This window comes from Carettochelys insculpta, chromosome 7 (assembly GCF_033958435.1).
Source record: "Carettochelys insculpta isolate YL-2023 chromosome 7, ASM3395843v1, whole genome shotgun sequence".
Lineage (NCBI taxonomy): Eukaryota > Metazoa > Chordata > Testudines > Carettochelyidae > Carettochelys > Carettochelys insculpta.
This window is the reverse complement of record NC_134143.1, coordinates 73,489,460-73,510,726: the sequence shown is the minus strand read 5'-3', so window position 1 is coordinate 73,510,726 and position 21,267 is coordinate 73,489,460. Positions and strand designations below refer to the sequence as shown.

Here is a 21,267-nt window from a genome sequence, read left to right as displayed (position 1 = left end):
AAGAATTGAATTTTTATTTTTGTGATGCTTTCAATAGATAAATGTTTATTTTTAAGCACTTTCAAAGATATTTATCAATTCATTTATTTTTCACAGCTGTGCAAAATTATGGGTTTTAAGATTTTTCTCTATTTGTAGGTAAGTTTTCCACAGTCGCAGTAAATTACATAGGGAAAGTCAGACAATTATTTAATGGCAGTAAACATTAGGATTCAAAAACTTAGAACTTGGTAGCCATTAAAACAGAAAACTGTCAACATCACATCAAAATAGATGAAGTAATTATCCTTAAATCAACCTTTAATACTTTCTCAGGCAACATTTATATTACTGCCTCACTGTAAATTTGAATTATTGATGGAAGTATTTCTTCCTCCATTTGTGAGTATGGCAAAATTGACATTTATTGACATTTAGTGATATTCTAACCCTTCCAAGTCTACTTATAATTAGAAAGATTTTCCTAATATCCAACCTAAATTTCCTTTATTAATGATCTTAATCTGCATTTCTTGGCCTATGTTCAGTGGACATAGAGAACAATTGATCAGAGTCCTCTTTGTAACAGGCCTTAAAAGATTTGAAGACAATTATCAAGTTCCCCTCAGTCTCCTTTTTCAAAATTAAACATGCCTAGTTTTATTACCCTTTCCTTATTGGTTGGGTTTTCTTAAACTTCTATCCTTTTTAGATTCTCTCCAATTTGTCCACATAGAATCATAGAATACTAGGACTGGAAGGGACCTCGAGAGGCCATCGAGTCCAGGCCCCTGCCCCAATGGCAGGACCAAGTACTATCTGAACCATCCCTGATAGACATCTATCTAACCTGTTCTTAAATATCTCCAGCAATGCAGATTCCACAACTTGCCTTGGCAATTTATTCCACTGTTTGACCACCCTGACAGTTAGGAACTTTTTCCTAATGTCCAACCTAAACCTCCCTTGCTGCAGTTTAAGCCCGTTGCCTCTTGTTCTATCCTCAGAGGCCAAGAACAAGTTTTCTCCTTCCTCCTTATGACTCCCTTTTAGATACCTGAAAACCGCTGTCATGTCTCCCCTCAATCTTCTCTTTTCCAAACTAACAAGCCCAATTCTTTCAACCTTTTTTCATAGGTCACATTCTCTAGGCCTTTAATCATTCTTGTCACTCTTTTCTGGACCCTCTCTTGTTTCTCCACATCTTTTTTGAACTGCGGTGCCCAGAACTGGACACAATACTCCAGCTGAGGCCCAACCAGCGCAGAGTAGAGCGGAAGAATGACTTCTCATGTCTTGTTCACAACACACCTGTTAATGCATCCCAGAACCATGTTTGCTTTTTTTGCAACAGCACCACACTGTTGACTCATATTTAGCTTGTGGTCCACTATAATCCCTAGATCCCTTTCTGCTGTAGTCGTTCCTAGACAGTCTCTCCCCGCTCTGTATGTGTGAAACTGATTGTTCCTTCCCAAGTGGAGCACTTCGCATTTGTCCTTATTAAACTTCATCCTGTTTACCTCAGACCATTTCTCTAATTTATCTTTCTAAAAGCATGGTACCCAAAATTGGTACATTGGGAAAAATAACCCCAATTATACATACAATGTGATGGGGGCAAGTTTAGATACAACAGAGAAGGAAAGGGATCTTGGAATTATAGTGGATAGTTCTCTGAAAACATCCACACAGTGTGCAGCGGCAGTCACTAAAGCAAATAAGATGTTAGGAATTATTAAAAAAGGATAGAGAATAAGATGAAGAATATCATACTTCCCCTATATAAAACTACAGTACGCCCACATCTTGAGTACTGCGTGCAGATGTGGTCTCCTCACCTCCAAAAAGATATACTGGCATTAGAAAAAGTTCAGAAAAGGGCAACTAAAATGATTAAGGGTTTGGAAAGGGTCCCATATGAGGAGAGGCTAGAGAGACTGGGACTTTTCAGTCTAGAAAAGAGGAGATTGAGGGGTGATATGATACAGGTATATAAAATCATGAATGGTGTGGAGAAAGTGAATACAGAAAAGTTATTTACTTGTTCCCATAAGACAGGAACTAGAGGACACCAAATGAAATTAATGGGTAGTAGGTTCAAAACTAATAAAAGAAAATTTTTCTTCACACAGTGCACAGTCAACCTGTGGAACTCCTTGCCAGAGGAGGCTATGAAGGCCAGCACTCTAACAGAGTTTAAAAAAGAGCTTGGTAAATTTTTGGAGGTTAGGTCCATAAATGGCTATTAGCCAAAGGTAAAGTATGGTGCCCCTAGCCTTTAGTCAAAGGCTGGAGACAGACGGCAGGAGACAAATCGCTTGATCATTGTCTTCAGTTCACCTCCTCTGGGGCACCTGGCACTGGCCACTGTCAGCAGACAGGATACTGGGCTGGATGGACCTTTGGTCTGACCCAGTATAGCCATTCTTATGTTCTTAAAATTGGACACACTACCTCAAGTCAGACCTCACCTGTGTTGGTGCAGCAAGAAAATTACCTTCTGTGTCTGACATACAATACTCCTGTTAATATACCCAAGAATGGTATTAGACTTTTTCATAATTGCCTCACACTGAGACTCAAATTCCATTTGCAATCCATTATAACCCCAGATTTTTTTCCCCAACAATACTAGAGCTTAGCCCAGGAATGGGCAATAAAATGGTGGCAGTTCACCAGGGTTGGCCCCTGGCAGGCTGCTGCCACTATATTTACCTGTGCCTCCACAGGTATAGGTGACTGCAGATCTTGTTGACCAACGATTGCTGCTCCCAGACAATCATAGCACCAAGAAGCAGTGTGGACAGCGAAGAGCAATCTGTGGTCAACAGCACCTGCAACCGCCAGTACCTGTAGAAGTGCAGGTAAATACATCGGCAGTGGCCCACCAGAGGCTAACGATGGGAAACTAGAGCTGGCACATGGGCCACTATTTGCCCATCCCTGGCCTAGCCAGTTATCTTCCATTCTGTAGTTGTGTGTGTGTTTTTTTCCTAAGTGAAGTACTTCACACTTGTCTTTATTGAGTTTCACCCTGTTGAATTCAGGCAAATCCTCCAATTTGTCAAGGTCATTTTGAATTCTAATGCTGTCCTCTAGAGTGCTTGCAACACCTCCCAGCTTGGCATCATCTGCCAATGCTATAAGCATATTCTCCTCTCCCTGAGCCAAGTCATACTGAATAGCATCAGACTCAGGACTGGCCCTCTGGGACCCCACTAGATACATCCTCCCAGTTTGACAACAAACCACTGACAGCTACTCCAAGTGCAGCCTTTCAAACACTTTCATAGATTCTAAGTCCAAAAGAGACTTTGTGATAATTTATTCTGATTTCCTGTCTAACATAGACCTAGAATTTCTCTAAAATTCTTACAGCAGATGTTAGAAAACTCCCAAACTTGATTTAAAAATTGTTAGTGAGAGAATTCACCAAGGCCCTTTTTAAATTGTTTCAATGGCTAATTACTCTCATTGTTCATTGGATCATGTAAGACCTTTCTCTGCTAGACTGAAGAGCCCATTATTGAATGTTTGTTGCCCTAAGGTATATCTGCCATCCAATAAGTATCTGGACTCAGGCTCACAGTGTGTAATCCCCTTTACATCTGCAGATGAATCATGCTAATCAAAGACTTGGGACCCTAACAGCAAGAGAGTCTAAGCCAGAGTCAAGCTGGGAACCAAGACAGCCTTATTGCTTTGCAGGGGTGGTGCAACTCTGCTTGACTTGCCTGGGAGTCTGTCAGAAGTAGCCCACAATCCCATGGGGTAACTTCCTTAGTCCTCTCCATCCCAATAATCTCCAGTTGACTCAAGTGAAAACGGAAGATATCCCTCTCCAATGTGCAGATGCAGCTCAGTGAGCCAGCATTAACCCTTCAATTTTCACCTGATCACCGAGTTGTAAACACAACATCAGAGAGCCTCCTGTGTTCGTAATGGAGTTGGAATAGGGCTAGCCTTCTGCAAAGCGTGCTGATTCATAGTCATGGCAGCACAGCCAGATATTGGCAAATATCTGGCATGAGGCCAGTAAAACTGTGGACTTAAGCAATGTACCAAGGAATTTGCATTACCAGCAGATCAATAAAAAGCTGGCAGCTCCGCAAATTTTCCAGACTGGCGACCACTGTAGGGAGCAGGCTGAGAGGCTTAATATTATGTACCAGGAGACCGCCGGCTCAGAGCACCTTAGGCAGGTCGCCAACTGCATGCCTGTTTTCTGAGGAGTTTAACCTGGTGCTGGACACTGTGCCCAACATGGAGCTAACACTGGTGTATGGCAACCTCATCAGTCAGGATGGTGGCTCTGCTGTCCCGTGAATCAAGGCTAGTAACCCATAGCAGCCAGCTCAGAGGGAGGAGGATGAAGCGACTGCTTCCGAAACCAGTCCCATAGCCAGCTGTGGGACAGGATCAATGGGAACACACGTTTCATGCCTCTTCCCTGCCCACACCCTCCAAAAAACCACCCTGCTGCTGAGCTTGTAGGAAACCCAGAGCCCAGTAAGTTTGACTCCAATCTGAAAATTTGTTACTATAGTAATGAGAAGGACTTCCACGCTAAGAACTAATGCAAAAGTAATTAAATGCCCTGGCTTCCAGTGTGTATCTGCTAATCACTGATTGTATCACAGCACCTTGATGTCTTCCCCCTCCCTCCACCAACCATGTGGAGTTCAAAACATCAGCTAGGAATTCCAAACAGTAAAGAAGTGGTTCTCAACCTTCTTTTATTGGTGGGCCTCTCTGGAAATCTATTGTCTGCACATACAATTCTCTCACTCTAAAACCCTTGGAAATAACAAATCTTTGGATATAATGGACCTGGCCCCCTGATCCCAACTTCAGCCCTGAGACTGAAGGAGCTGCAGACCTTTCTCCCCACTCCACTGCTCCCAGAGCTGCAGCAAGTCTCTCTTGCTGTGATGACCCCCTGACTATCCTGAGCAAACAGCTCGGTCCCCGAGAGTTTGTTATAGCAAAGACATACTGCCTATAGTTGAATTCTATTCAGCCAGTTTTCAATCTAAGGCTATGTGTGCACTACCACTTCTGTCGGCAAAACTTATGTCACTCTGGGATGTGAACATTCCATAAACACATCTAAGTGACAGATTATGCAGACATAAGCACTAGAGTGCTCACTGGTGTGGATTAAGTGTCAACAAGAGAGCTCTCGCCCATCAGCCTAGAGCAGCTACACTGAAGACCTTCCAGCAGCATCCCGGCAGCAGTCCAGCTGCACTGCAATAAGCTCTCTAGCATAGACAAACCCTAAGTCTTTTGGGGACCCCTTAAACACAGTCCATGAACCCAGGCCACACACTGAGAACTGCAATAGTAAAAGACAGATTTAAAGAACAAGCTCAAGTTTTTCAGAGGGCCATTTCTGTTTCCTATAAATAATACCTTACATTGCTGTGATTTTCAGTTTGTCACACTTTAACCACTCAGCAGTCTACAGAGCAAATCAGAAACAGTGAACTCAGTGTGCATGTTTGGGAAACTCTGTTCTATTTCCCAATCTAATCCATTTCAGGTCAGAAGTCCATGCATTCCGTGGGTAACAAAATCATTTCTCCCAAATACAAGTGGGGTGTCAATTTTTGTCCAGAAACATGCCCTGGCTAGGGAGGAGAAAGACTGTCTCTCTGCACGCACCTATAATAAGGGAAGCATTGTGTAAATTATCACAGCATCCTATTAATTCCTTCATGCATTCTTGACACACGCCTGCTTGCTGATAGCTGCAAACTCTTCCTGAAGCAGGAACATCAGATAGTTACAATGCAGGGAGAGAAAGCCATTTTTTCCTAGGGCATTCTTGGGAACTGACCAACTCACACCATTCATAGTGTGCTGTTCAGTCACTATACATTTGAATACTTCAGCTGCACACACACACACTGCACAATTCCCACCAACAGCTAGGAATAACATCTCCCTTTTCTATTAAGGCACCAGGAAAACAATTGTCCTCCATAACGTGAACGGCCTCAAATGATAATAAGCCTTTTGTTGCAAATTCACTTGCCACCATGCGCCTGTAATCCAAGCGCTTAGGGAATTTTTGTAAAACTGGAATTGAACCTCTCTGTTTGTCCTATTTCCGGCCCCTCAACATCCATTTGCTGTTATACATCCAAAATTCAACCCCTGGCCCAATGTAGTTTCACAGACCATTCCACCCAAGCTTGATCCCCCTACAATGTATCCACAATCTAGAAATACCTTGGACAACTCCATGTCAGGGCAGCCTACGCATTCAAGCCCTATATGCAGATGGGCAGAATAACTAAACCCCATGGAGCCTTCCTTCTTGAAAGCCTCTCCTGTGGATACTTCCACCTGCAAGCCTGGGATGGAGTGTGCAGAAAGTGGAACAAGGGAATGGAGAACATGAAGCCAGGGGACATGCAGTAGTATGGGAGTAGAGGTGTCATGTTCACACTGTTTCCTACACTTTTATTTTTTGTTTTGGAAATGTTCTTCTGTTACTTGTTTTTTTGAGTGTCGTCAGCTGGCCTGCATTGCAAGCTTGGCTGCTGCATGGGTTTAACATGGTTACAAATAAAGTCTTGTATACCAAAAAAGCTTATTGCTATCAGTGCATCACCTCTCAAAATCATGAACTATGGGGCAATTATACAAGACTAAGCAACATTATTCCTGTATGCAGTTGGTACAGCACTTCAATAACTTCCTTCTATGAATCCACACTGTGATTCAACTTCACCTTTCAATCTATTACTCAACATGACATGCACAAGTGCTTTGCATGACGAACACACCATCTCACAAAATCAGTTAGCCCCTTTTCCCACACAAGCACATTCGTACAGGCACTCTTTTCTACTGGGTTTTGCAAGTTTGCAAAATGAGAACGCAAAGCATCCCTGACTTCAGTTGCCTGGGTGCAGCCAACCTAAGGTGTCTGGCTAAGAACAGCCATACAACCACCCCTCACTGTCATAGGTACTTTGGGGTATGGCTCACCTCTGACTTCACAAAGACTGTGAAGAGCACAGCAAACCCTAGAAATGCTGGCAGCACTGATGACATTAGCATCCAAATGGCTCTGTGGACACCTCTAAGAGGATTTTAATTTGCCAAAAGCACATTCAACTACCATTCTTCATCTGATGAGAGTGTAATTAAGCCTTCTTTTGCCAAGGCGTAGGAAATCAGGCTACGGTTTCATAAGCCAAAGCAAAAGGGGGTAGGCAGAGTCCCCAGAATAGCAGTGGGGACTGTAACTCCATTTATAATACCATTTAGTGGCAGCAACATGCCAGTCTGTCCATAAATGCAAACTTCCAAATAGCAAAAAACTGACACTGCGAACTTTTCAAGCACAAGCTGTGCTCACATTTATAAATCAGCCTCTGTGATCCATGAAGGGCTGCATAACAATAGAGTAGTAAACTTTGCATCTTATATGCTCACGTGCTCCTTAAGGACAGCACTCTAAAAACACATCAGTACTGTCAATGGCCCCAGTGCACTTAGAAAAACCCCATTATGTCAAAACCAGCCAAAAATCTTCAATGCCTCCTATCTTGGGGCTAAACCACATGCTCGATTACCTCAGAAACCTCTGTTACCACTTTAACCGCAGTCAGTTCTCCATCATCAAACTGGAAGGCAAAAGACCTGTACAAGTCTGGGGTAGCCAGTTTCTAGATGCTTATAGCAACTGGATTCTAGACAGACAAGAGTTCCTCACCTGTGTGTCTTTGCACTGGTGAGTCATGGCAAACTGCTCACAAAGCTCCAGAAACGTAGCTCTCTTCATGAGGAAGTTCTGGACCTGTGCCTTATCGTTCTCCATTGCATGACAATGAGATCCCACAAGTCTGTGTGCTTGTGGTTCTACACCAGATGCAGCAGTCTACATACGAGGCATCAGAGACTATACAGATTGTACCAAGCAGCATCTGCCAGTGCAAGTCTGCCATGCCATCGTACTGCTCTCTCCACCTCCAGGATAAAATTCATCAGGTACTTTTGGTGGATCACAAAATACCATGGAAATGTCCAGCAGCACTTTGTGCAAGCTCTCTCCCTGATTCCTGACATGGGAGTGAAAGCGCAAGCCGGAGAAGTTCTTCAATAAGCAACTTATTGCTGGCTTCAGTAGCTCAGAGTGCACAGACCAAAAGGACTGCCAGGCAGGCTGCTCAAAATTCTTGTAACATGCAGGGTGGCACTAAAGATTTCCCACAGTGCATCATGGTCAAAGGGCTAGAGCAGCCATATTTCAGGAGGCACTAAATATTCTGGTATAGGTTTGGTCTGCCTCATTTTGGTGAGCTGCTGTGTGAATGTCAGAATCCCAGGTTCAAGCCCAACTGGAAAAATCTTAACATAAGATTTAGAATCGGCGTAGATTCTCAAACCCAGGTTTCTCTAACGCAGGTCAGCTGACTCAAGTACCACTAACCACAGGCTTAAACTGAAATGTAGACTTCCTGTAAATAGATCTTTGAAGACTAATCAGGACACCCATCAGCCTCTTCTCTAATAAGCTACCTAGATTGGAACAATAAGGCATGTTTTCTAACTCTTTGACCGTTCTCTGACTCCCCAGCCTAGCAACATCTCTATTTAATTATGAACACCAGAACAGAACACAGCATTCCATCAGTAGTCTCACTACTGCCAAGTACAGATGTAAAATAACCTGAGATTCCCCCATCTATGCATTCATTCCAGGATCACACTCAGAGTTCACATTCAGCTGATTATGCCTGGCAAACCCCAAATCTTTCAGAGGCTCAGGATAGAGTTTCCCTATCCTATAACTAGGTCCTACATTCTTTACTCCCAGATAAACACACTGACATTTAGGCATACTAATTTACATAGTCTGTTTGTGCCCAGTTTATCAAGCAAGCTAGATTGCTCTGAAACAGCACCTCATCTTATTCAGTATTTACCACTCCCCCAGTTTTTGTGATGTCTGCAAACTTTATCAGTGATGATTTTATGCTTTCTTCCAGGTCATCAATAAAGATGTATGATAACACAAGGCCAAGAACTGGGATAGACATCTACTCAATGACCATTCCACATTTACAATTGCAAGATCTATCAGTGAACCAGTTTTTAATCTGTTTAAGGTCTTCCATGTTAATTTCATATTAATCAAAATGGTCATATGGTACAAAATTGTGCAACAATCTTATAATAATTTCATCTAAACATCATTTCCCTAGCTCACTGGTGAGAACATTCTGTGGGACTGTACCAAAAGCCTTACTAAAAATCAAGATCTATTTTACCTACTGCTTCCCCCCAGTAAATCTATCAGTAGGACCCTACCAAATTCATATCCATGCCAAAAGTGTTAAAGACTTGGAAATCTGGTGTCCTCCCACAATATGTGGCCTTTTTTTGTGCTTTTAACCCTGCACTACAGATTTCACAGGGGAGACCAGAATTTCTGAAATTGGGGAAAGTGACCCAAAAACAAATTGCAGGGGAATCATAAGGAGGAATTTTAAGAGACTCACAGAATTGCGACTCTTACTTCTGGACTGCCTTCAAAGCTGGACAATTGGAAAGAGGTGGTTATAATGTTAGCCAGGTGCCCAGCTCTGAAGGCTTTATCATACCAGTCTAGGTACCCATGTTGCCCTTACGTCCGTACTGCTGCTTTCAAAGCTGGGTGACTGGAGAGTAGAGGCTGCTGACTAAGGGCCCAGCTCTAAAGGTAGCGGAGCAAAAGTAAGGGTAGCACCACCATATCATACCATATATATTTCTGCACTGCTGCCTTCAGAGTTGGGCTCCCAGACAGCAGACACCACTATCCAGCTGCTCAGCTCTGAAGAAGAGTCGCAATACAACAACCTCCATACAATAACCTTGCAACCCCAGTACAACTCCTTTTTGTGTCAAGACCCCTACAATTACACCACCATGAAATTTCAGATTTAAATATCCCGAACAAAATTTATCACTATTAAAATCCGGCGACTGTGAAATTGACCAAAATGGACCATGAATTTGACAGGGCCCTACTTATCAAAGAAGGCAATTGGGTTGGTTTGGCAGGATTTCTTCTTGACAAATCCATGTTGCCTATGGCTCAGAACCATTTTATCCTCCCCATGCTTATAAACTGATTGTTTAATAATTTGTACAGTATCTTTTCAGGTGTCAAACTTGGGCTCACTGGTCTACAATTTCACAGGTGCTCTTAGTTCCCCTTTTTGAAGATAGGTATTTTATTTGCCCTTCTTCAGTCATGCTGGGCTCTCATTTGTCTTCTATATATTGCTTCGAGATTGCTTCAGTTAATTCCTAAGCACCTTACGCGAATTTCCTGCTGACAAATTATTCAATGCATAATTTTTTTTAAATAAAGACTAAAGCAAAATAGGCACTAACCATCTCAATTGTCTCGGTGTCATTTGTTATTAACACTCCTTCTCCATCATGTCAAGAACCTTCACTTTCTTTCAGTCCGAATATACTTTAAAAACCATTTATGTTCCTTGATAAGTTAACACACAAAATAAATGTCACTTTTCTGATTCTGTCCCCATGTGCTTGTGCTATTTTTTGTATTCCTCCTTATTAATTTCTCCATGGTTCCACTTTTTGTAGGATTCTTTTTTTGTTTTTCAGGTCGTTAAAGACCTCCCAGCCAAGTCATACTGGCCTTTTATTATTCTTCATATCTTTCCTTCTCATCAGGATAAGTTGCTCTCTCTTTAATACCGTCACCTTGAAAAACTACCAGCTCTCCTGAATTATTTTATTCTTTAGATACATGTCTCCTTGTGTTTCCCAAGTCTTGGATATTTGGTATTTTACATCAAATTGAAAACAATGCAAACATACTAGTAGAGAAGTTGCAAAAAGCAATTCATCTAAAATAAGTATTAATGTAACGATTACATTCTGGGATACTAAAGGTTCAATCCTACCACCACCCACACTAGCAGTCAATACAAACAGGACCAACTAAGACTAAGAATTTGAATGCCTGTTTCCACTGCACACGCCTTTACTAAACAGCCAGAGAAAAACAGTTAATCAGCTCAGGATTGACTTCTCTTTCAAGATTTAAAATCATGCTGGATCCTGCTTAACTTATCGGCTGGCTTACTACAAGGAGGTCAAAAGTCACTACAAATCTAGTAAATCAAAAAATTTAAGGAAACAGGGTTTTTTTCTAGCAATAAAATGACAGTATGTTCCCATAGCTGCTGTCAACTATATACTCTGCATTTAAATAGCACTGTAACAGTAGCAACAACTATAACTAGCTCTTCTACAGCACTTTTCATTCATAGATCTCAAAGTACTTACAGTCCCAGAAGATCAACACCAGGTCAGTTACAGAGATGATCCACTCAATGGGGTTTAAACAAATATGTATTTATTAAAAAGAACAGGAAGAGTTCACAAAGGCAGAATCTGTTCTAAAGGCTAATGACCAGAAATTCCTGTGGCAATAAAGAGCATTTAGCATCTCTCTGGATCAGGCCTTGTTTTCTCTCCATTCCAGGGAAGGAAAATGTTAATTTGTATGTGAAAAACACAGACTATATCACTAAAAAAAAGTCAGTATCAGCATCTTCCTACCCACAAATAATAGTAGGCATGCCAGTGGGTAGAGAACGCCTCGTTCAAATACCGTGAAAAACAGAAGGTAAAACTTAAATCTATATTAAAATACTGCCTGCAGAGATATTTTAAACAGGATCCTAAATTGGTCAGGTACAGCTCCATGCACAGCTAATTAAATACTACTGAAGTTGTCACTAGTCCGTTGAAGAAAACAGATGTTTCACAGAGCCTTGATATTTTTCTTAAATACCTTTCAGAATGAGACTCAAGAATATGAACTCTTATAAAAAGGCCTTTATTGTATTTTTATAGCATATTACATACCTTGTAACAATCATTTTGTTAAGCATGACTGTCAGTTTTATTTTCTGTCCCTTTTTTCCTGGCTATTTACAAGCTTTGTAAGAATCATTCCTTAATTAAGTCTAAACACAGTTTCATATAAATGGATTCCCGGAATTAAAAACGTTCAGACTTAAGAAATGATTGTTACGAAGACTGTAACAGGCTGTAAAAAAAAAAAGAGAAGAATGCCACTTTAAACAAAGATTTCTCATTTTAATTAAAAAGATAATCATCAGAACATTCATACACTTAAAAGAACCATTTGAAGCTACTTTGAAAAAAATATCTACTATTCTATGCAGGAGTACATAGTTTAGTTTATATGACATTTAATCAAAGTTTCAGCTGAGCCTATTACATTTATTCTTTAAGTACTGTATCTACATTTTTAAACAGTTTATTCAAACAGGGAAGTTACTTATTGAACTCCTCATTCTTAGTACTTTTGAAAATGGTTACAGCAATAAAATTCTATATTCTGTAACAAAAACAAAGTTTTATTTAAAGCAGTAAGTTGGGCTTTTTTCCTCCAAAAAACTAGAAGAGCATACATATGTGATTCTCCTCTAAGCTTATGCATTAATAGGACACCGTATGTCTTATGATTTAAAACTTATGAGGAGGGCTGTTTTATCCAGAGTATTTAAAAAACAACACAGAACAGATGATGGGAACACAAGTAGCTTACAGCTGTGTTTCTTAAACTTTGTTCCACAGAGCACTGGTGTTCTGTGAACAACTCGCAGGGGTGCCATGAGCCTTTAGAAAACTATGCTGATAGCATAAAATTTCTGTTCTTAAAGCCAGATACAAAGTTACTTCTTCATTGCTATGACAGCTAATTAAATTATTTCATTTTGTTTTTGCTGTTTGTTTTTCTTGGCCTGATAATTTTTTGAAGAACATTTTCATTAAAAAAATAGCACTGTTTGGTGTTCTGTGGTCTTAAAGTTTAAGAAACACTGGTTTACAGTGCTGTAGAATTTCATATGCACTTGTTACAGTACAGAGGCCTATAAAGTTCAGATTGCATTTATACAGTGATTTTCATCCAAAGGATCCACGGGAATCCTTGTAGAATTAGGTTGATCCATAAACTACACAGACGGAATCACCTGACTCACCACTAAAATATCTGAGGATGGACTGCTTAACAGTACCCAATTTAGGACTGTAAGTGAATACTATGTCTACTTGAAACTGCTGAAGTAATTTGGTTGAGCAGAATGTAATTACCTAAAATTAAATATTAAGCATTACATATGATCAGACTTATCTAATAAACCTATACAAGGTAGAGGCTGGATGCATCATAAATATATCATTGACATGTAAATAAGCCAATACCAACCAGCAGGGACAAGAACTTCCTTTCCTCTGCTAGTCTCACTAGCTAAAAGAAGAACCCCTGCCCACACCCATCGAAATGGCCTTCCTCTTGATTGGCACTCCCTTCTTTTCATGAGCCTGTATATTAGACCTGTCGCTGGAATCTCCACTCCAATGCATCCGACAAAGTGGGTCTTTGCCCACAGAAGCTTATGCTCCGATATGTTAGTCTACAAGGGGACACAGGACTTCTTGTTGTTTTTGCCCCAAAATTTTTCAAAATGTCAAATCTATAAACTGATTCCTGCCATACAGAAAAAATATGTTCCTGTTTTTATATAGGCCTTCATTTCACTGATTAAATCACTGGATGAAGTTTCAACAACATTGCCAATTGTTAGCTAGGTGTGAAAGCAACAAAAAAATTAGCATGACATCTAGTGGCTTAGACACTGGTCCAATGTCATTCCTGATTATTAGCACGCAACATTCTAAAAATGAAAAATAAGCTCAAAAACAGGGACAGAAATACTATGTTCAGTCTCTGAGGGGTAGCCATGTTAGTCTGTACCTTCGCAAACAACAAGCAGTCCCGTGGCACCCACGAGACGAACAAATTTATTAAATCATGAGATTTCACAGGGGGTCATGAAAGCTCATGACCTAACAAATTTGTTAATTTCTCAGGTGCTATGGGGCTGCTTGTTATTTTCAAACAGTAATTTCATGTCACTCTGCAATCAAAATGAAAATAGCAGAACCCAGATAGATAATGGGTCTGGTTGTTATGAAGAGTGTCTCAGTATTTGATAACTTAAGGGACGCCTTGGCACTTGTGGAAGACGAAAATCAATAATTAATTAGATAGCACACCAGCCCAATCTATGACCCACACAAACAGAGTGATGGTACTAAGAATATCACCTTCATGGAGATATGGAAACAATACTGTAGATGATCTGTAACTGAATGAACTAAAATATGTCTTTCCAGATCTATGTGGCTACTTATACGGTTCCCATTACACCACAATACCTAGGCACCTCCCAAGCATTCAGTGACTCATAAAACAAATTTTCCAACATGACACAGATGCCATGGACAATTGACTCTTGTACCTCCTCCAAAAAACTGCTTATGCAGAGCATCTATAATCAGAGAAGTGAGAAGAACAGAAGATCAAAATGTCCAGTAAGGGACTTTGCTTTGCAAAGTTAATTCAAGAGGGAAAGGCTCAGAAGCTATAGTGATGGGTGCCAATATAACCCTTCTATAATAGATATAAATAAGATAACATATGAACAGCCACACTAGCTCAGACTAATGCGCCATCTAACATAGGATACTATCTTCTGAGTGTGGCCAATGCCAGATGGAATAAACTGAACAGGGTAACTGTCAAGAGACCTGTACCCTGTAATGCGCACACTGCTTCTGGCAGCTACAGTTTTAGGTTACCCAGAACATAGGAGCGCATCCTGATGGTCTTGGCTAATAGCCACTGATGGATCTATCATCCATGAACTTAGCTAATTCTTTTTTGACTCCACATACACTTTTGGCCTTCACAACACTCTCAGGCAATGAATTCCACAAGTTGATTACACATTGTGTGAAGAAAGACTGTTTTGATTGTTTTAAACTTGCAGCCTATTGATTTCATTGGATGACTCCTGGTTGTGTATCATGGGAAGGGGTAAGTAACGTTACCATATTCTCTTACGCCACACCATTCATGACTTTACAAACCTCTGTTATATTTTCCTTCTGATTTTTCTCTTCCAAGCAGAGAAGTCCCAGTCTTTTTTGTCCCTCTTCATAAGGAAGGTGTTCCTTCTTTGATCCTTTTCCAATTCCGACAGTTTTTTTGAGAGATGAGGTGACCAAAGCTCCATGCAGTATTCAAGAGATGAGCATATCATAGACTGGGGGGTGTGGAATACATCCCCCAGGCAATCTCAGGCTCAGCAGCCAGCCGCTGCTTTAAGCAGCTTCTCGCTCACTTATAGCTCTCTGCTCTGGACACAGGGAGGGAGGTGGAGGCTTCAGGTAAAGCTCCTGCTCCTTTGCAAAATATCTCTGTTGCCACTGGCTGGTTTATGGTGTAGGTCAATTGGAGCAGGGAGATTTTTGCTGGAGGACGGGAGCGGCATGCGAAGCCCCCCTCTTTCCCTTGGCATCTGGAGCAGAGAATAACATGAAGCAGGAAGCAGAGAGCCTGCCTCAGAGTGCTGCTGGCCAGAAGCCACCCAGGGGGAGTCTCCAAGCCAGAGCCTACCTCTGAAACACAAGCTCTCCCCCACCCCAAAAAACCCTTTGCCCCTCCTCCTGCACCCATACCTCCTCCCAGACCCTGCACTCTAAGTCCCTGCTCCAACCACAACCCCCTCCTGTGCCAGGTTACAATCCAGACCCCTGCATCCCAGACCCCTGCCCAAAGTGACAACTGCCTCCACCCAGAATACTGTTCTGCATTAATAGTTGGAAGTACATTTTCCAATGCACACGACTGTGCATTTATCAACATAGAATTTAATCTGCCATTTTGCTGCCCAGTCACCCAGTTTTGCAAGGTCCCTTTCTAACTCTTAGCAGTCAATTTTGGGCTTAACTATCCTAAATAGTTTTGTATCATCTGCAAATTTTGCCATCTATTTTACGCATTCCTCCACATCATTCATGAACATGCTGAACAGCACTGGCCCCCATTCACATACCCCAAAGGGACACCATTATTTACCTCTCTCCATTCTGAAAATGGACTGTTTATGCCTACTCTGTTTCCTATCTTTTAGACAACTGGCAATCGATGAAAGGATCTTCCATCTTATACCATGACAGCTTATTTTGCTTAACAGCCTTTGGTAAGAGATCCCGTGAAAGGCTTTCTGAACAACTAAATACACAACAGGCCCTGGCTCCCACTTGTCCACATGTTTGCTGACCTCCTCAAAGAATTTTAATCTATTGCTGAGGCATGATTTCTCATTACAAAAGATGTGTTGACTTTCCCCAACAGATCATGTTTACCTATATGGCTTATAATTCTACTCTCTACTATACTTTTAACCAAGTTGCCTGATTCTGAAGTTAGGTTTGCCAGCCTACAATTACCAGGATCACCTCACAGCTTTTAAAAAAAAAAAAAGCTGGCATCATATTAGTGATCCTCCAGTCAACTGGTATGGAAGCTGATTTAAGAGATAGGTTCCATACAACTGTTCGTAGTTCTGCAAATAAAAGTTTCTCTTCCCTTTGAGTCTATTAAAGAAAATGCTTAGTTTACCTTTTCTCCTTGTCGGATTGCCATTTTTTGACTTGCTTATTTTGCAGATCTGTACATGAAGAACTCTTTTAGGGAAAACTAAAAATGATAGCGCTTGGTTTGTCATTTATTCCTCAATGTAGTGAACTCCTTGGTCATTCATAACACTGAGAGCAAGTTCAGCATTCTATGGCCTGTTCCTGGGAAAGTCTCAATTGACTGAAGTTTCAGTGTTGCATCAGCACATAGTCAAGCTGTGGTCATGAATGAACAGGTATTCTGGCAGGTAGCTATGGCTATTACCATGGAGGGCTCCAAACATCAGGTCAGAGGCCTTGAACTGGTCTCTATTCAACAGAGGCCTAATGAAGAATCAGGAGCCAATATGGTGACTCTGTAGTACTAAGCAGACAGTTGGAGTTTTTTCTGCATGCAAGTCTTTGTAACTCCTAGTTACAATAAGTCGCGATTATAAAGTCTAGAGGTCACAAATGAATGGACTATCATGCTCATCTCTACGATCAACAAGACCGGGAACATTCCTCTAGTCAATCACATATAAAGAGAACTTTTTTTTTTTTTAATTGCCAAGGATATTTTGACATCCACTATCTGAGATCCCATAAGACCAACAAAGATATAGGAAGTGGCAAAAGAATTTAATGATCTGAACAGAAATAAGAGATTTAAAAACAGATACCAATTCTACAAGATAAAAATAGAAGCTAATTAAGAGTTGAGAATTTCTACCACCTTTCAGAGTGCAAGTGAAAGCCAAGATTTATATCTAGTGTTTCAATATTTCCATACTCAGCATGAATTCAAAAGGCTTAGCAGCATTTTATATTCTTTATGAACAGATTTAATCCTGTGCCACTGAAAGCATTAATCCACAACAAATAAACTTTCAGCAAATGTTGCCAGTCACTTGAAATGTATTCTTAAAAGCAGAACACTTTAGAGTATCTAAAATTAGCTTTCAATTAAGCTGGCATCACTGTTTGCTTTAGTTTCTTGATGCTATTTTCCAACTAAACAGCCTAGAAATACTAACAAGGATACACAAGGAATATAATTGTTGTCTCATTTGTTATATTATACCCAATCTAAAAAGACCAGTTATATTTGAAAACTGACTTGGTTAGTGATGCCCAAAGTTATTTTCTGTGCCACAGGCCAATTTATAAACCAAGACAATATAAAATCTCTGTGCATCCTATTAGCATGGATAGGGAGCAGGAAGACATAACAGATTAAAACATTAATATATACATTTCCGCACTCAGAATAAAAAAGGGATAAGAAAAAAAGACTATGGAGAGCAGATGTGGAGATAAAACTAATACATCACACACACTCCATGCAGAACAAAATCCTCATCCCTCACCAACACTCGATGGATCACCTCTTACCATCAAATCGGGCAAAAGTTCTTGTTTTGAATCTCTGCAAGTCTCTAATGGTCCTAAACATACCTGCAGGTCCCTTCTGCAACATCTGCAGGTGCCTCCCTGTCCTCCAGCACAATGTCTCTTGTCCACATGCTCTTGCACTCAAATCAAAGCACTTAATCCCACCTCCTAGAAGTAAGTCCTTTTTCCCCATCAACAGCTAGCATCTCCCACCCCAGCCAAAAATAGCCCCTGCCCAGCTATTTGTGTCACTATGTACTGCAAACACTAGACAAAAAACTCACTGCAACTTTAGAAATGCCCAAATGCCTTCCCACATCCCAGCACGCACCACTCCTCCAAGGTCCCTGCTTCTCTTATGACAGAACTTCACTTCTTCCTGACTCCAGACCCTGGCATCTTTCTCCATGCAAGTATCCCCAATTCCCATGTCCCCCTGCACCAGTTTCCCTCCTAGCAAAGCCCTCTGAGATACCCAATACCTTCCCTCACCATCATCAATTGCTCTGACACCCTTCACGTTACCACCCACCCCTTCCCCCATACCACCGGCCCCAGACCTTTGCCTCCCCTCACTATGGCACTCCCATTGCTCAGGACCCACCCCATGCCCTGTTCTCCACCCATTTATCCCCCACACTCTGGCCATTCCACATCCTAGCACCACCTGACCCCCAAACATTTACCCCTCCCTTTGAAAAGAGCCCACCCCACCACTCTCCTGTAACTTGACAAACAGCTCTCCTCCAACTATACCATAGCTCAGCCTTCCCCTCAACTCCCTCCTCCCCGAACCCTGTGCGCCCAGCCCTCCTATAAGCTCAACACCCCTTCCCCTGCTCTGTGCCCCTTGCCCTGGGTACCCCAATACCCCAGCACCCCCCACCCCCTACACTGTGCCCACATCCCCCCGCACTCCCATTGTTCAGTGACCCTCCAACGCCCTGCACCTCCAACGCCCTACACTCCCCCTACACTGCACCCCCACCGCTGGCATTGTCATAGCTCAGCGCTCCCCTCTCCCTGCACCCCCACCCCCGGCACTACCATAGCTCAGTGCTCCCCGCTGCCCTGCGCCCCCCCCGGCACTCCCATAGCTCAGCGCTCCCCTCTCCCTGCACCCCCACCCCCGGCACTACCATAGCTCAGCGCTCCCACCTGCCCTGCGCCCCCCCCGGCACTCCCATAACCCAGTACATCCCCACCCCCAGCACTACCATAGCTCAGTGCTCCCCGCTGCCCTGCGCCCCCACCCCCGGAACTCCCATAGCTCAGCGCTCCCCCTGCCCTGAACCCCCCCTCCGGAACTCCCATAGCTCAGCGCTCCATCCGCCCTGAACGCCCCCCACCGGAACTCCCATAGCTCAGCGCTCCCCCCGCCCTGAACGCTCCCCCCCCCGGAACTCCCATAGCTCAGCGCTCCCCCCGCCCTGAACCCCCCCCCCCCCCGGAACTCCCATAGCTCAGCGCTCCCCCCGCCCTGAACCCCCCCCCCCCCGGAACTCCCATAGCTCAGCGCTCCCCCCGCCCTGAACGCCCCCCCCCGAACTCCCATAGCTCAGCGCTCCCCCCGCCCTGAACGCCCCCCCCCCGAACTCCCATAGCTCAGCGCTCCCCCCACTCCCACCCCCAGAACTCCCATAGCTCAGCGCTCCCCCCGCCCTGAACCCCCCCCCCCGGAACTCCCATAGCTCAGCGCTCCCCCCGCCCTGAACCCCCCCCCCAGAACTCCCATAGCTCAGCGCTCCCCTTGCCCTGCGCCCCCACCCATGGAACTCCAAAAGCTCAACGCCCCCCCCCGCCACCCTGCGCCCCCACCCCCGGAACTCCCATAGCTCAGCGCCCCCCGCCACCCTGCACCCCCACCCCCAGAACTCCCATAGCTCAGCACCCTCCCCCCGCCACCCTGCACCCCCGCCCCCGGAACTCCCATAGCTCAGTGCCCCCCCCGCCCTGCGCCCCCACCCTGGCACTCCCATAGCTCAGTGCCTCCCCCTGCCCTGCACCCCCGGAACTCCCATAGCTCAGCGCCCCCCACCCTGCACCCCCGCCCCCAGAACTCCCATAGCTCAGTGCCTCCCCCCGCCCTGCACCCCCCACCCCCGAAACTCCCATAGCTCAGTGCCTCCCCCCGCCCTGCACCCCCCACCCCCGAAACTCCCATAGCTCAGCGCCCCCCCCCCACCCCGCCGCCCTGCACCCCCCGCCCCCGGAACTCCCATAGCTCAGCACCCCCCACCCTACACCCCCGCCCCCAGAACTCCCATAGCTCAGTGCCTCCCCCCGCCCTGCACCCCCACCCCGGTACTCCCATAGCTCAGCGCCCCCACCCCCGGAACTCCCATAGTTCAGCGCCCCCCCCCGCCCTGCACCCCCACCCCCGAAACTCCCATAGCTCAGTGCCTCCCCCCACCCTGCACCCCCACCCCCGAAACTCCCATAGCTCAGTGCCTCCCCCCGCCCTGCACCCCCACCCCCGAAACTCCCATAGCTCAGCGCCCCCCCCCCACCCCGCCGCCCTGCACCCCCCGCCCCCGGAACTCCCATAGCTCAGCACCCCCCACCCTACACCCCCGCCCCCAGAACTCCCATAGCTCAGTGCCTCCCCCCGCCCTGCACCCCCACCCCCGGCACTCCCATAGCTCAGCGCCCCCACCCCCGGAACTCCCATAGCTCAGCGCCCCCCCCGCCCTGCACCCCCACCCCCGGAACTCCCATAGCTCAGCCCCCCCCGCTGCCCTGCACCCCCAGCCCCGGTAACTCCCATAGCTCAGTGCCTCCCCCCGCCCTGCACCCCCACGCCCGGAACTCCCATAGCTCAGCGCCCCCCCCTGCACCCCCACCCCCGGTAGCTCCCCCCCAGGTGTCCTGCCCCCCAGCTCATCGCTCCCCCTCACCATGAACTTCAGGGCCTTCTCCTGCAGCACGGCCTCCGCCGGGTCCATACTCCCGCCGCCACCGCGCCGGGGCCTGGCCGCCCCCTCCCTCAGCGGCAGGCCGCAGCCAGCGCAGACAGGAACCGCCGCTTGCCCCGGCAGGGCGCGCGCGCGCGCCGCCCGCAGGCCCGCGGGAAATGTAGTCCCCGGCCGCAGCTCAGGGAAGGGCCGGGGCGGAGCAGGGACACTACAACTCCCGGCATGCCGCGCGGGGCAAGTCCCTCCCTGCCCCAGCGCACTTGTGCGCATGCTGGGCCGGGGCAAGGGAGCAGCGGTGGCTGATGGGAACTGTAGTTTGTCCAGGATCACTGAGAGGACTGGAGGCCCGGCTCCTGGAGTCACGTGATTAGAATGATGGGTCTGGGAGGTACCTCCCTGCAGTCCCCTGCCCTCCGGGCATCGCGGAGCC

The 21,267-nt window shown here is 44.9% G+C and overlaps 1 protein-coding gene across 8 annotated transcripts in view; it reads right to left on the bottom strand.

Annotated features, from left to right (window-relative positions):
* The window catches only part of BTRC (beta-transducin repeat containing E3 ubiquitin protein ligase), a 187,826-nt gene extending 166,864 nt beyond the window's left edge, over positions 1 to 20,962 (bottom strand). For 6 of the 8 annotated variants that reach the window (XM_074999282.1, XM_074999284.1, XM_074999281.1 and 3 more), the window contains exon 1: positions 20,820 to 20,962. In XM_074999282.1, coding sequence (XP_074855383.1) covers positions 20,820 to 20,867 — 48 coding nt within the window. In that variant the 5' untranslated portion in view covers positions 20,868 to 20,962. The remainder of the gene's footprint in view (positions 1 to 20,819) is intronic. The other 2 variants (XM_074999289.1, XM_074999288.1) reach the window with 2 other exon arrangements.
* Positions 20,963 to 21,267: the final 305 nt, after the last annotated feature.